The sequence below is a fragment of the Macaca thibetana genome, chromosome 13 (assembly GCF_024542745.1).
Source record: "Macaca thibetana thibetana isolate TM-01 chromosome 13, ASM2454274v1, whole genome shotgun sequence".
NCBI lineage: Eukaryota > Metazoa > Chordata > Mammalia > Primates > Cercopithecidae > Macaca > Macaca thibetana.
The window spans coordinates 3,195,892-3,210,772 of NC_065590.1; the positions used below are offsets into that span (position 1 = coordinate 3,195,892).

General features: G+C 40.9%; 2 protein-coding genes across 3 annotated transcripts in view; one reads left to right on the top strand and one right to left on the bottom strand.

The window, feature by feature from the left end:
• The window catches only part of MITD1 (microtubule interacting and trafficking domain containing 1), a 977,552-nt gene that overhangs the window by 240,071 nt on the left and 722,600 nt on the right, over positions 1–14,881 (bottom strand). The window lies entirely within an intron of this gene.
• The window catches only part of EIF5B (eukaryotic translation initiation factor 5B), a 63,453-nt gene that overhangs the window by 46,077 nt on the left and 2,495 nt on the right, over positions 1–14,881 (top strand). For both annotated transcript variants that reach the window (XM_050755039.1, XM_050755041.1), the window contains exons 15-22: positions 7,130–7,261; positions 7,630–7,812; positions 7,956–8,117; positions 10,377–10,508; positions 11,657–11,788; positions 11,898–11,974; positions 12,106–12,270; positions 14,069–14,207. In XM_050755039.1, coding sequence (XP_050610996.1) covers positions 7,130–7,261; positions 7,630–7,812; positions 7,956–8,117; positions 10,377–10,508; positions 11,657–11,788; positions 11,898–11,974; positions 12,106–12,270; positions 14,069–14,207 — 1,122 coding nt within the window. The remainder of the gene's footprint in view (positions 1–7,129; positions 7,262–7,629; positions 7,813–7,955; positions 8,118–10,376; positions 10,509–11,656; positions 11,789–11,897; positions 11,975–12,105; positions 12,271–14,068; positions 14,208–14,881) is intronic.

Genomic DNA, 14,881 nt, shown 5'->3' on the forward strand with positions numbered 1-14,881 from the left:
TTCAGGCAATTCTCCTGCCTCAGCCTCCCAAGTAGCTGGGATTACAGGCGCTCGCCACCATGCCCGGCTAATTTTTGTATTTTTAGTAGAGACGGGGGTTTCACCATATTGGCCAGGCTGGTCTCGAACTCCTGACCTTGTGATCCACCTGCCTCGGCCTCCCAAAGTGCTGGGATTACAGGCGCGAGCCACCGCGCCCAGCCTTTTAAATAAAATTTGTAAGTTTATAGCAGCCTTGCATCAAGCAAGTGTATTAAGTCTATTGGTGCCATTTTCCCAACAGCATGTGTTCACTTCTTGTCACATTTGTTAATTTGCAATATTTCAAACTTTGTCATTATTACATCTGTTACAGTTATCTGGGATAAATGATCTTTGTTATTATAATTGATTTGGGGTGCCACAAACCACACCCCTATAAGATGGCACACTTAGTCAATACATGTTGTGTGTGTTCTGACTGCTCCAGCAACCAGCTGTTCCCTTGTCTCTTTCTCTCTCCTTGGGCCCATTTCCTGAGACAGTATTGAAATTAGGCCAATTAATAACATTACAATGACCTGTAAGTGTTCAAGTGAAAGGAGGAGTCGCATGTATAATATCAGTCCAGCCGCAACACTCCCTTAAGCCAAAGCCTAATCTAAAGCAAGGCCCTCTCTTCAGTTCTAAAGCTGAGGAAGGTGAGGAAGCTGTCGAAGAAAAGTTTGAAACTAGTAGAGGCTGGTTCATGAGGTTTAAGGAAAGAAGCTGTTTCTGTAACCTAAAAGTACAAGGTGAAGCAGCAAGTGCTGATACAGAAGCTGCAGCAAGTTATCCAGAAGCTCTAGCTGAGATGATTGATGAAGGTGGCTACACTAAACAACAGATTTTCAATGTAGGCAAAAAAGCCTTCGATTGGCAAAACATTCCATCTTGGACTTTCAGAGCTAGAGAGGAGAAGTCACTGCCTGGCTTCAAAGCTTCGAAGGGCAGGCTGACTCTCTAGTTAGGGTCTAATGTGGTTGGTGACTTTAAGCTGAAGCCAATGCTCATTGACCATTCTGAAAATCCTAGGGCCCTTAATAATTATGCCAAATCCATTCTACTGTGCTTTATAAATGGAAATATAAAACCTGGATGATAGCACGTCTGTTTATAGCATGGTTTACTGAATATTTTAAGCCCATTGTTGAGACCAACTCCTCAGAGAAAAAGATTGCTTTCAATGTATTACTGCTTGTTAACAGTGCACCTGATTACCCAAGCTCTGATGGAGACACACAAGGAGATTAATGTTTTCGTGCCTGCTAATATAGCATTCATTCTATAGCCCATGGATCAAGGAGTGTCTTCAACTTTCAAGTATTGTTACTTAAGAAATACATTTTGTATGGCTATAGCTGCCATAGATTGAGATTCCTCTGATGGATTTGGGCAAAAGTTGAAAACCTTTTGGAAAGGATTCATCCTTCTAGATGTTATGAAGATTTCTGTTCATGATCCATAAAAGTACAAAATATAAACATTGATAGGAGTTTGGAAGAAGTTGATTTCAACTCTCATTTATGACTTTGAGGAGTTCAAGATTTCAGTAGAGGAAGTCACTGCGGATGTGGTAGAAAAATAGCAAGAGAACTGGAATTAAGTGGAACCAGAAGATGTAACTGAGTTGCTGCAATCTTAAGATAAAACTTGAACAGATGAGAAGCTGCTGCTTATAGGTGGGCAAAGAAAGTGGTTTCTTGAGGTGGAGGTCTACTTCTGGTGAGGATATTGTGAACAGTGTTGAAATGACAAAAAAGGATTTAGGATAGCAGTCAACCTAATTGATAAAGCAGTGTCTGGGTTTGAGAGGATGACTACAGTTTTGAAAAAAACTCTATTATGGGTAAAATGCTGTAAGCAGCATTGCATGCTACAGATGGATTTTTTTTTTTTTTTTTTTTTTTTTTTGAGACAGAGTTTCACTCTTGTTGCCCAGGCTGGAGTGCAGTGGTGTGCAATCTCAGCTCACCGCAACCTCCGCCTCCCGGGTTCAAGCGATTCTCCTGCCTCAGCCTCCCGAGTAACTGGGATTACAGGCATCTGCCACCACGCCCGGCTAATTTTTTATTTTTAGTAGAGATGGGGTTTCTCCATGTTGGTCAGGCTGGTCTTGAACTCCAGACTTCAGGTGATCTGCCCGCCTCGGCCTGCCAAAGTGCTGGGATTACAGGCGTGAGCCGCTGTGCCCAGCCAATAAATCTTTCATGAAAGGAAGAATCAGTTAATTGATGGGACAGATTTCTTTGCTGTCTCTTTTAAGAAATTGCTACAGCCACCCCAGCCTTTATCAACCACCATCCTGATCAGTCAGTAGCTATCAACATCGAGCCAAGACCCTCTACCAGCAAAAAGATTATGACTTGTTGAAGAATCAGGAGTTCGTTAGCATTTTTAGCAGTATTTTAAATTAAGGTGTATACATTGCTTTTTTAAAAAAGATATACTGCTATCACACACTTAATAGACTACAATATAATATAGTATAAGCATGTGTATAAGAAAATGCACCCCATGCTAAGTGTTTATTTTAATTTGACAAATTTCCAACCACTGTCATTCCAAAAAAGTTCTCTCACATTACTTTGCAGTCATTCTCCTGCCCTCCCTAAACCCAGGCTAGTATTGATCTTTCTGTGTCATATGGACTAGTTGTGCCTGTTTTATGATTTCATATAAATGAAATCATATAGTATGTAATTTTTTAAGTTTGGCATTTTTTGTTACGTTATTACGCTTTATTCATGTTATCATTATATGTATAAAAGGTTTTTCCTTTTTATTGCTGAATAGTAGTCCACTCTCCGAATAATGCTGCACTTCATCCATTTGTCTGTTGAGAATTCCTGTTTCTGCATATCTTTGTGAATAGTCGCCCTACCTTCAGCATTCTAGTAGGTGTGTAGTTGAGGGCTAAATTATTGTGGTCTAGTTTGTTTCCACAGTGACTAATGGCTTTATGCAGCTTTTCACGTACTTATGCTTAGAGAGAGATGACAATATCTGTTTCTTTGAAAAGTATGTTCAAAATCCTTTGTTCTTTATTAGATTGTTGTTTTATTGTTGAGTTTTAAGAGTTCTTTATACTTCTGGTTCTATGTATATAACTCCTTTTTTTGGGCCAGGCACGGTGGCTCACGCCTGTAATCCCAGCACTTTGGGAGGCCGAGGCAGGTGGATCACGAGGTCAGGAGATCGAGACAATCCTGGCTAACACAGTGAAACCCTGTCTCTACTAAAAATACAAAAAATTAGCCGGGCATGGTGGCGGGCACGTGTAGTCCCAGCTACTCGGGAAGCTGAGGCAGGAGAATGGTGTGAACCCAGGAGGCGGAGCTTGCAGTGAGCCGAGATCGCACCACCGCACTCCAGCCTGGACGACAGAGCAAGACTCCGTCTCAAAAAAAATAAAAATAAAAAAATAACTCCTGGCCGGGCGCAGTGGCTCACGCCTGTAATCCCAGCACTTTGGGAGGCCGAGGCGGGCGGATCGCGAGGTCAGGAGATCGAAACCATCCTGGTGAACACGGTGAAACCCCATCTCTACTGAAAATACAAAAAAATTAGCCAGGTGAGGTGGCGGTGCCTGTAGTCCCAGCTTCTAGGGAGGCTGAGGCAGGAGAATGGCGTTAACCCAGGAGGCAGAGCTTGCTGTGAGCAGAGATCACGCCACTGCACTCCAGGCTGGGCGACAGAGTGAGACTCCGTCTCCAAAAAACAAACCAAAAAAAAAACAAAAAACTCCTTTTTCGCTTGTATGTACTGCTGATATATTCTTATGGTCTGGGACTTGGGTTTTCATTTTCTTTGTTTTGTTTTTTTGTGTGTATGTGTGTGTGTGTGTGTGTGTGTTTTCTTTTGGTGACTGTCTCTCGCTGTAGCCCAGGCTGGAGTGCAGTATGGCACACGCTTGGTTCACTACAATGTCCGCCTCCCAGGCTCAAGCGATTGTTGTGCCTGAACCACCAGTAGCTGGGATTACAGGCATGCACCACCGCACGCGGTTAGGGCTTTTCTTTTCTTTTCTTTTCTTTTTTTTTCTTTGTGTGTGTGTATGTGTGTGTGTATGTGTATGTATGTGTGTTTTAGTAAAGATGGGGTTTTGCCATGTTGGCCAGGCTGATCTCAAACTCCTGGCCTCAAGTGATCCACCACTTTGGCCAACCAAAGTGCTGGGATTACAGGCATGAGACACTGTGCCCAGCCTCCTTTTCTTAATAGTGTGTTTTGAAGAGAAGAAATTTCTGATTTTGGTGAAATGCAATTAATTTTTATATTTTATTTATTTTTGGGATAGGGCCTTGCTCTGTCACCCAGGCTGGAGTACAGTGGCATTATGTCAGCTCACTGCACCTGTGCCTCCTGCGTTTAAGTGATTCTTGTTCCTCAGCCTCCCAAGTAGCTGGAATTACAGGTGCACGCCACCACACCCAGCCAATTTGTATTTTTAGTAGAGACAGGGTTTCACCATGTTGACCAGGCTGGTCTTGAGCTCCTGACATCAAGTGATCCGCACACCTTGGCCTCCCAAAGTCCTGGGATTTCAGGCATGAGCCATCATGCCTGGCCCCCATTAATTTTTTTTATGATTTGTGTTTTATGTAAGTAATCTTTTCCTATCCCTAGTTCATTACATTTTTCTCGGGTGTTTCCAGATGTTTAATAGTTTAAGCTTTTACATTGAGATTGATGATCTTTTTTTATATAGTGTGAGGTCAGGGTTTACTTTTTTTCCATAGAAATATTTTGTTATTTAAAGACTCTTTGCTGAAAAGATTATTTTTTCCCCCATGGAATTAGTTTGGAATCTTTGTCAATAGTTAGTTGACCATATATGTCTGTTCCTAGAATCTATCTTTTGTTCCAGTGTTCTGTGTACATTCTTATGCTACTACTACCCTGTCTCATTATAGCTTCATAGTAAAGTTTTGAAAACTGGTAGTGGTAAATCCTTCAACTTAGTTTTTCTTTATATTGTTTTGGCTATTTTAGGTCCTTGGATTTCAATATAAAGTTTTCAAAAAAAGCCTTTTAGGATTTTGATTGGGATTGCTTTTCAATCTGTAGATAAATTTTGAGAGAATTGGTTCTTTTAGCAATATTGCATCTTCTGATCAGTGAACCTGGTATCTCTGTACATTTACTTAGTCCTTCTTTACCATTTTTAAAAATTATTTTTTATTTTATTTATTTTTTTAAATAGAGACAAGATCTCACTGTGTTACCCAGGCTGGTCCTGAACTCCTGGGCTCAAGCAGTCTGCCTGCGTCAGCCTCCCAAAGTATTAAGATTTAAGACAGCCACCATGCCTGGCCAGGCCTTCTTTACTTTCTCTTGGCAATATTTTGTAGTTTTATTGTCCACACGTTGAACATATTTTTCTGAATTTATCCCTAGGTATTTCATGGTTTAATGCTGTTGTAAATAGCATGAACATTTTTTTGATTTCCAGCTGTTTATGACATTTACATTCAGTTTGTATCTTGTGACCTTGTTAAATTCACTGATTAGGCCTAGTATCTTCTTTTGTAAATAATGTGGGTTTTTCTATGTATGTGATTATGTTATCTGCTTATAAATGCAGTTTTTCCCCCTTATCTACATGCTTTCTACTTCTTTTTCTTCTTTATTGTACTAACTAGACCTTCTAAATAATATTGAATAGAAGGAATGACAGTAGACGTCATCCTTTCGTTGTTCCTGATATTAGGGGAAAGTGCTCAGTCTTTCACTCTTACGTATGATGTCAGCTGTAGGTTTTTTGTGCTTTTTGTCAATGCCCTTTATTAAGTTTGAGGAAGTTTCCTTCTATTCTAGGTTGTTTAGAGTGCTTTATGTTTTTATTTCTTTAATCATGAATGGTTGTTGATATTGTCAAATTCTTTTCCTGCATATTTAGAGATGTTCACGTGGATTTTCTCCTTCGTTCTGTTAACAACATAATTACTGTTGAATTTTTAAAATGTTAAACCAACTTTATTAAAATAAACCCTGGTTGGTTGTCATTTGTTATCCTTTTGATATATTGCTAGATTTGATTTGTAATGTTTCATTGTTGTTTTTGTGTCTGTGTTCATGAGTGATATGCATATGTAGTTTTCTTGTAATGCCTTTTATCTGGTTTTCATATCAGAGTAATGTTGGCCTCGTAAGATGAGTTGAGAAGTATTTCCTCCTCTGTTTTCTGAAAGAATGTGCAGGAATTGAATTATCTGTACATTCAAATTATTGAATTAGCTTTTGGTTATTCAATAACCAAATATTGAATTATCAAAGAATTAGCTTTTGGTTTTATTGATATTCTTTTCTGATATAAGCATTTAAAGGTATTAATTTCTAAGTACTAGTTAGACATGTTTTTATTATTTAGCTTTACAAGCTTCAGGCTTTTCCTTTAAAGGTGTTGAACATGTTTATAAATATTCTAAGGACCTCATATTCTAATTTTAACATCTGTCGTTTCCTACTGATTTGTCTCCTTAGTAGCATTCAGAGTCATCTGCTTCTTTATTTGATCACCCTAAACTCAGTCCCCAGATTATGCTTTTGGTTGGGTGGTTGTTTCGCTAGTCAGTATTTTTCATTTCTTCTATGCTCATTTATCTCTCTTGTTGAAAAGTGAGGGAAAATAGATTCTGTCATTAACAAAACAGGTTTAATCCTAATTTGAGCAATAAAACAATTAAAATAGGCTGTTCCCTAAGACAGAAAATATATATACATTTTTAAGTTTTTGGTATATAATTTTATAGTGATGGTACTTGCTGGGATTGATTGTTCCTGTTACAAAAACTGTTTTGGAATTTCAACAATATACATTAATAGTTTTAGGATAATTCTAGGATATTATCTTTTGCAAACAAATGACAGCCACTTAGGAACTCATGGAGGTTGACAGGGCAGCATGGCACTGCAGCAGTTTCTAATTTAAGAGCAGGTGCCGATAAGCAGTCTGAAAGGAGCTTTTGGTACAGTAAAGTGTATGAGTAAGTCAGTCACACTGTTCTGTATAGATGAGACATACATGAGGAATTTTCTGGAGCTATTAATGCAATTCTTGAATGTTCTGAATTTTTTAGAGCTCTTTCTCATGAAAAAACTTTTTCAGATTGATAGGTTATATGATTGGAAAAAGAGTCCCGACTCTGATGTGGCTGCTACTTTAAAGAAGCAGAAAAAGAATACAAAAGATGAATTTGAGGAGCGAGCAAAGGCTATTATTGTAGAATTTGCACAGCAGGTAAGAAGGCTTCCTTCTTTCCGAAGAGCCTATCTCAGAATAGTTATTATGTTATCTTTATAATGAAGTCAGTGTTTTCGTTAATACTGGTTCTTTTCCTCTGTTGACAGCAATTACTTTTTTAAAATTCTTCTTCCTTTTTCTCCTTTTTCTTTGCAGTCTGAATACTTTAATTTAGAAAACTGAGTTGACTTAGAACTACTTTGCTGTAATACAGTTAATGCTTATAGAATATACATGATGATTTTTAGTTTTTATGAGGAGTTTCAAAATGACGAGCCATTTGCTCATTCGCCTTCTAGTTAGTCACACCTATTCCAGATACGTTTTCTTTACAGCCTGGCGTTTTGGATGATTTTTGCTCCTAGGGTTTGAATGCTGCTTTGTTTTATGAGAATAAAGATCCCCGCACTTTTGTGTCTTTGGTACCTACCTCTGCACATACTGGTGATGGCATGGGAAGTCTGATCTACCTTCTTGTTGAGTTAACTCAGACCATGTTGAGCAAGAGACTTGCGCACTGTGAAGAGCTGAGGGCACAGGTGATGGAGGTAATGATCAATATTTCAGTTTATTGTTTTTTTTTTTTTTTTTAAATGGCAAGTTCCTTGAGTGGAGGATATTGACTACTTTCAGATTTAATGAACATGGTGCATTGTATGTACGTCTTTCTCTTTGTAATAACGTCTTGTAGGTTAAAGCTCTCCCAGGGATGGGCACCACGATAGATGTCATCTTGATCAATGGGCGTTTGAAGGAAGGAGATACAATCATTGTTCCTGGAGTAGAAGGGCCCATTGTAACTCAGATCCGAGGCCTCCTGTTACCTCCTCCTATGAAGGAATTACGAGTGAAGGTACGCTGAGGTGGTAAGCGTTGACACAGGGGGACTTGTAAAGTTCTGCTGAGATTGTTTCCTCACCTTTAAAGCTGTTTGACTTAATACAGAACACATAACATCCCTCGCTCTCCCTTTTATCTTAGATGTCATCGTACTGGAAGGCCTGTCTGTCAAGAGTAGAGATGCGTGAAAGTACCTGCTTACCAGACTAGGCCTTTCCCAGATACTAAACTACATTGTTTTGGTTCTACACTGCTAACTACAGTTGACTCTTGAACAACATGAGGGCTAGGGGTACTGACTCCCTGGCCAGTTGAAAATCCACATATATTTTTTGACTCCCCAAAAACTTAACTCCTAATAGCCTACCATTGACCAGAAGCCTCACCGATCACATCAACAGTCGGTTAACACGTTTTGTATGTTTTATAGATTACATACTGCATTCTTACAATAAAACAAGCTAGAGAAAAGAAAACGTGATTAAGCAAATCATAAGGAAGAGAAAATAGATTTAGTGTTTGTAAGTGGCAGTGGGTCATCATAATGGTCCTCATTCTTATCCTCATGTTGGGTAAGCTGACAGGGAGGAAGGAGAGGGTTGGTCTTGTCTTTGGTGGCAGAGGGGAAGAAAATCTGAGTGTCAGTGGACACACGCAGTTGTTCAAGGGTCAACTGTCGTTTTTTATTAACATTTTTAATTGTGAAATAAAATACTTGCTCCTGAAAAGTACACAAAACATAGCAGAAAAGTTTAACACATTTTTGGGAAGCAACCAGATGGAGAATGAGAATGCTGCTGGTACCCAGAGGCTTCCTGTGTGCTTCTTCCTGATCAACCCTCCCCACCTTCCCCTCCTACCCCCAGACCTTTCATAGTTAACCATGGTTGCATTTTATGATAGTAACAGATATCCTTGCTTTGCTTTGTTTTTGTGTCTGAGAGTACTTCCCTTAGACGTGTCTATAGACTTTATGTAGAAATGGAGTTATTCTAAGTGTGTACTTTTATAGCTGGCTTTTTTTTTTTTTTTTTTTTTTTTTGGGAGATAGGCTCTCACTCTGTCGCTCAGGCCGGAGTGCAGTGGTGCAGTCACAGCTCACTGCAGCCTCAACCTCCCTGGGGTTCAGGCGATCCTCCCACCTCAGCCTCCTGAATAGCTGGGACTACAGGTGCACACCACCACACCTGGCTAATTTGTTTACAGATGGGACTTTGCCATGTTGCCCAAGCTGGTCTTGAACTCCTGGGCTCAAGCAATCCACCCACTTTCATCTCCCCAAAGTGCTGGGATTATAGGCATGAGCCACCATGCCTGGCCTATATCTGGCTTCCTTTAGTGAAAAAAATGCATATAATTTTAAGATTTCTTTTCCATTGTGTGACTGTATCACAACATATCTATCTGTTCTGTTGATGGGAAATGTAGGTGATCTCCAGTTTTATTTTATTTTATTTTTTTTTTTGAGACGGAGTCTCACTCTGTCATCCAGGCTGGGATTACAGGTGCATGCCACCATGTCCGGCTAATTTCTGTATTTTCAGTAGAGATGGGGTTTCACCATGTTGGCTAGGCTAGTCTCGAACTCCTGACTTCAGCCTCCCTAAGTGCTGGGATTACAGGTGTGAGCCACCGCACCCAGCCCAGTTTTTTATTTTTGTTCTTACTAACGATGCTGCTGCTGTGAACTTTTGTGTATATCTCTTGATGTGTTTGTGCCAGTTTCCCAGGGTATGTATACCTAGGAGTGAAGGCCACACTTGTCTACAGTGGGTGTAACAAATTATATTCTCAACCGCAGTATTAGTTTCATTGTTTTACATCTTCATCAGTTCTTGGATGTCAGATGTAAAATTTTTTTGCCATTCTGGTGTGTAGCTCATTGCCGTTTCAGTGTGCATTTGCCTAATTGTTAACCTGGTTGGTCATTTAAAAATGTTTATTAGCCATTTATTTCCTCCTTCGTGAGATGCACATGTTTCTTCTGCATTATCTTCCTTACAGATGTATATGCGCTTGTATATTCAGGATACTGGTTTGTTAGTTGGTGTGTTTTGCAGTATCTTCTACTCTTGTGACTTTTTTTTTCCTGTGGTATTTTGGGAAATGGAAATATTTCATTTTAATGTTAAATTTATCAATCTTTTATTTTGTGGTTATTGCTTTTCGTGCCTAGTTTAAGAAACCTCTAAGATCATGATGAGATTCTATCATCTCCTACTGCTAACCACTTTTAAAGTACATTTGGTAACAAATGTTTTTCTCTCTATAGAACCAGTATGAAAAGCATAAAGAAGTAGAAGCAGCTCAGGGGGTAAAGATTCTTGGAAAAGACCTGGAGAAGACATTGGCTGGTTTACCCCTCCTCGTGGCTTATAAAGAAGATGAAATCCCTGTTCTTAAAGTAAGTTCATTTAAAATTTTTTTTCCTCAAAAGTTCTGGCACGTGTCAGCATTGCACATGCTAGGGATGGTGACCACAACTGGCTTTGTCTTTGTGAAGCCCGCCGTCTCTTGGCCTCTTAGCAAACTTGACGCTTTTGAATTACTTCAGTTTGTACAGTCATAGGAATTGGTATGATTTTTATGTGTACTAGAATTATAAAAATAATGCATTTTATTCAAATAAAAAAATGAGTCAAAAGCTACAAGTTGGCTGGGCATGGTGATGCACGCCTGTAATCCCAGCTACTTGGGAGGCTGAGGCAGGAGAATCACTTGAACCTGGGAGGCAGAGGCTGCAATGAGCCGAGATCGTGCCACTGCACTCCAACCTGGGCGACAGCAAGACCCTGTCTCAAAAAAAAAGCTAGAAGTTGTATATTCTTTTTTGGCCCATGTCCATTGTAGTTTCATAAAAGTGGACTTTGAGCCATAGTTTGTTCACTTGCCAAAGAGAAAATATAACTGTTCCCAGCACATGGCTCTTGTGTCCTGGGGCCATGTTTGTTAGGCAGCATCAAGTCATGCTGTTGGGAATAAGCTAGCTCAGGGCCAGTGAGAGAATAGGACAGGCCTGCCTCTTCAGCCAGTCTTGAGTATGGAGTGGACTTATGTCCCTTCAGTGGCTTTGATAAACTTGTTTTACTTATTTCTGGTTAAAATCTCTTCTTCCATTTCTAGACGAGCAGTGATGGAGGAAGGAGCTGCTGAGATCATGAGATTATGGTATTTCCTAGTTAACATAGTCAAGCTGAGCTTTTGGGCTATCGTAACACATTACAGTTATGTGGTGCTTTTTTAACTTTAAAAAAATTTTTCTTCTCTACTGTTTAATTCTGCCCACCCATCTATTATATTTGCCAATTGGAGCAGAGATTAAACATATTTCAAAATTAGCAAACTTAAGACACAGGTGAAGCGAGATACAGTCAGGGTGTGGCCCCCAAATCTCCTCCTCCATTCCAGCACAGGTTCTGTTATGCCCTGCTCTATCTAAGCCTTAGTTTCATATTTGCAGATAAGTACTTGACCAAAGAAACACGATTTAATTCTAGACTGCTGAGGATAGAGGTGTGTTGACAACCTTATCAAATCTGATTTCTTTACAAGGATGAATTGATCCATGAGTTAAAGCAGACACTAAATGCTATCAAATTAGAAGAAAAAGGAGTCTATGTCCAGGCATCTACACTGGGTTCTTTGGAAGCTCTACTTGAATTTCTGAAAACATCAGAAGTGCCCGTAAGTAATTACACTTAGCTCCACAAGTGAGTGGTGGTTGGTCGTGGTTTTTGGTGCCATTACCATTACCTGATACATAGAGATAAACATGAAACTCCCATTTTTTCAGTATGCAGGAATTAACATTGGCCCAGTGCATAAAAAAGATGTTATGAAGGCTTCAGTGATGTTGGAACATGACCCTCAGTAAGTAATTGCTCTTGCTATGAAGGCTTTCATGTTACTTACCTATCTTAAAACTGTCCTATCTTTAAAAACTGTCCTCTGTGACATACTGTTTTTCATTGAATGGTTGTTGATGTGTTTTAACCTTTTAGGTATGCAGTAATTTTGGCCTTCGATGTGAGAATTGAACGAGATGCACAAGAAATGGCTGATAGTTTAGGAGTTAGAATTTTTAGTGCAGAAATTATTTATCATTTATTTGATGCCTTTACAAAATATAGACAAGACTACAAGAAACAGAAACAAGAAGAATTTAAGTAAGTTACTGTTTTTATTTACTTCGACTCTTTGTTAATGAACATGATTGAGAATTACTGAATTCTAGAAAGGGCTGTAAACAGCAAAATCATGGCATTTACTCATCTACCAGAGGCTGCATCCTGAAATGGTGTGTTGCAAACCAGAAACCCAACATACTGGGGACATTCCAGCAGTATGCAAACAAGTCTTGTCTGTGACTTCAGTTTAATATAATCTTAGCAGGCTTGGGTCTTGTTAATGGGTTAGTAGTTATTAAATTTCGGGACTTTATCTTGCTCATCTGGGATTACACAGATTGGAAGTAACAAAACTTGAGTGAGGAAAACTGGGAAATAAGGTGAGAGATTCTGTGGGAGAGAAGTCCATTCCTGTAGCAAACTTTCCAAGTACTCACAGTGTAGGAATTAACTACATTGCTGCAGTGGTAGAGGAAGCATCAGCCAAGAACCAGGCCGGCCTCCCTCCTCTGAGACAGGGTCTCGTTCTGTCACCCATGCTGTAGTGCAGTCACATGATCACGGGTTACTCCAGCCTCTGCCTACTGGGCTCAAGTGAGCCTCCCACCTCAGCCTCCCGAGTAGTTGAGACTACAGGCTCACGCCGCTATGCCTGGCTAATTTGTTGTATTTTTGGTAGGACAGGGTTTTGCCATGTTGGCCAGGCTGGTCTTGAATTCCTGAGCTCAAGTGATCCACCTGCCTCTGCCTCCTGAAGTGCTGGGATTATAGGTGTGAGCCACTGTGCCTAGTCTGGGACAGGCTCTTATTGCAGGACAATCAACACATGTTGAGAAGTGCTGAAAAACCAAATAAAGCAGGGAAGGGCCTAGATAAGGAGAGGAGAGACTGTGATTAATGATGTGGTTGAGGAAGGCATCTCATCTCTTCAGACAGAGCGCCCATGGGGAGTGTCCAGAGAGAACAGCAGTGTGAGGCGGAGTGACCAGAGGGGACAGTGATAAATGAGGTCAGAGAGGGTGGTGGGACCTGTATCGTCAAGGATCTTACAGGCCATGGGAAGGATTGAGCTTCTCTGAGTTGTGCAAGAAGCCATTGCCAAGGCTGTGTTCACCATCAGACTGGCTCACTGGGTTGTTATGTGGACCTTGGGTTGTTAGGAAGTCAGTGGCAAGACCCTGTCAGGAGGCTCCCACAGTCCAAGCAAGAGGTCTAGGTGATTCAGACCACAGTGAGGATAGGAGTGATGGTGTAGTTTGGGATACATTTTTAAGTGGCGCTTACTAGTAAATATTCGGATTTAGACTGGTATGTGCTCACTTTAGATCACGAAAGCTGGAGTGAGAAGAACTCTGCTTAAGACGCGGCCGGAAACACTGACCGCACTTTTAAGTGTGTGCTCAGGAAGCGGGGTCGCCATGTAGTGGCCTTCTGGATCCACGGTTTGGGAATGTGGTGGAGAAAAGCAGGGTGATAATGTGGTTTGATGCCTCTGTGGTCCCCCAGTAGCCTGCACACGTGCCCAACGAAGCCCTGCCTGTCACCAGGTGCTGCCTAGGTTCTAAGCCCCAGCCTGGCTGACATCTTCAGCAGCCAAGCTCAGTGTTCAGACTAGGAACAGAACGCTCCTGTGATGCAGCTTCTGTTGGAGGTAGGGCTTTAAAAGAGAAGAAAGCCCAGACTTGGGAAGCAGTAGAATGGGGAGGAGGAGGTTAGGAAGAAAAGAAAGAAGCACCTTGTTCCTCTAATGTGAGAAGCCTGATGTTCAGCTGCAGTTTTTCTGTTTATATTTAAGTGATTCTGTAAGCTTAAAAATTCTTCTCTCTTTTTCTTTCAGGCACATAGCAGTATTTCCCTGCAAGATGAAAATCCTCCCTCAGTACATTTTTAATTCTCGAGATCCGATAGTGATGGGGGTGACAGTGGAAGCGGGTCAGGTGAAACAGGGGACACCCATGTGTGTCCCAAGCAAAAATGTAAGTTCTAGTTGTACCTTTTGTGGGTCATTTCTTAAAGCAGTAAATGGGTGTCCAAGAGTCGTAGCAACACAGCTTTGTGCCTGTAGGTCACAGTACTGGGCTGTGTATTTAGTGTGGTCTCCACCTTCTTAACAAATGTTGGCCGGGCGCGGTGGCTCACGCCTGTAATCCCAGCACTTTGGGAGGCCGAGGCGGACGGATCACAAGGTCAGGAGACCGAGACCACGGTGAAACCCCGTCTCTACTAAAAATACAAAAAATTAGCCGGGCACGGTGGCGGGCGCCTGTAGTCCCAGCTACTCAGGAGGCTGAGGCAGGAGAATGGCGGGAACCCGGGAGGCGGAGCTTGCAGTGAGCCGAGATCGCGCCACTGCACTCCAGCCTGGGTGACAGAGCGAGACTCCGTCTCAAAAAACAACAAAACAAAACAAAACAAATGTTTCAGTGTGTTTTACCTCAGTAGGAAGAAAATGTGGTAACTTTAAAACAAGCAGAGCCTGTCACCTGCTGTGCTTCAGTGTTGGTAAATACCAGTGCTCCATAGTCAGTGTTGAGTCAGCCCTGATCTCGTGCTTCAGTTAATTGGGCTCCAAGGCACTTGAAATTACTGCCTTTTATTTTATTTTGAAAGGTTTCAAGCCTGTGGAAAAGCTTAAAAATTAGTATAATGA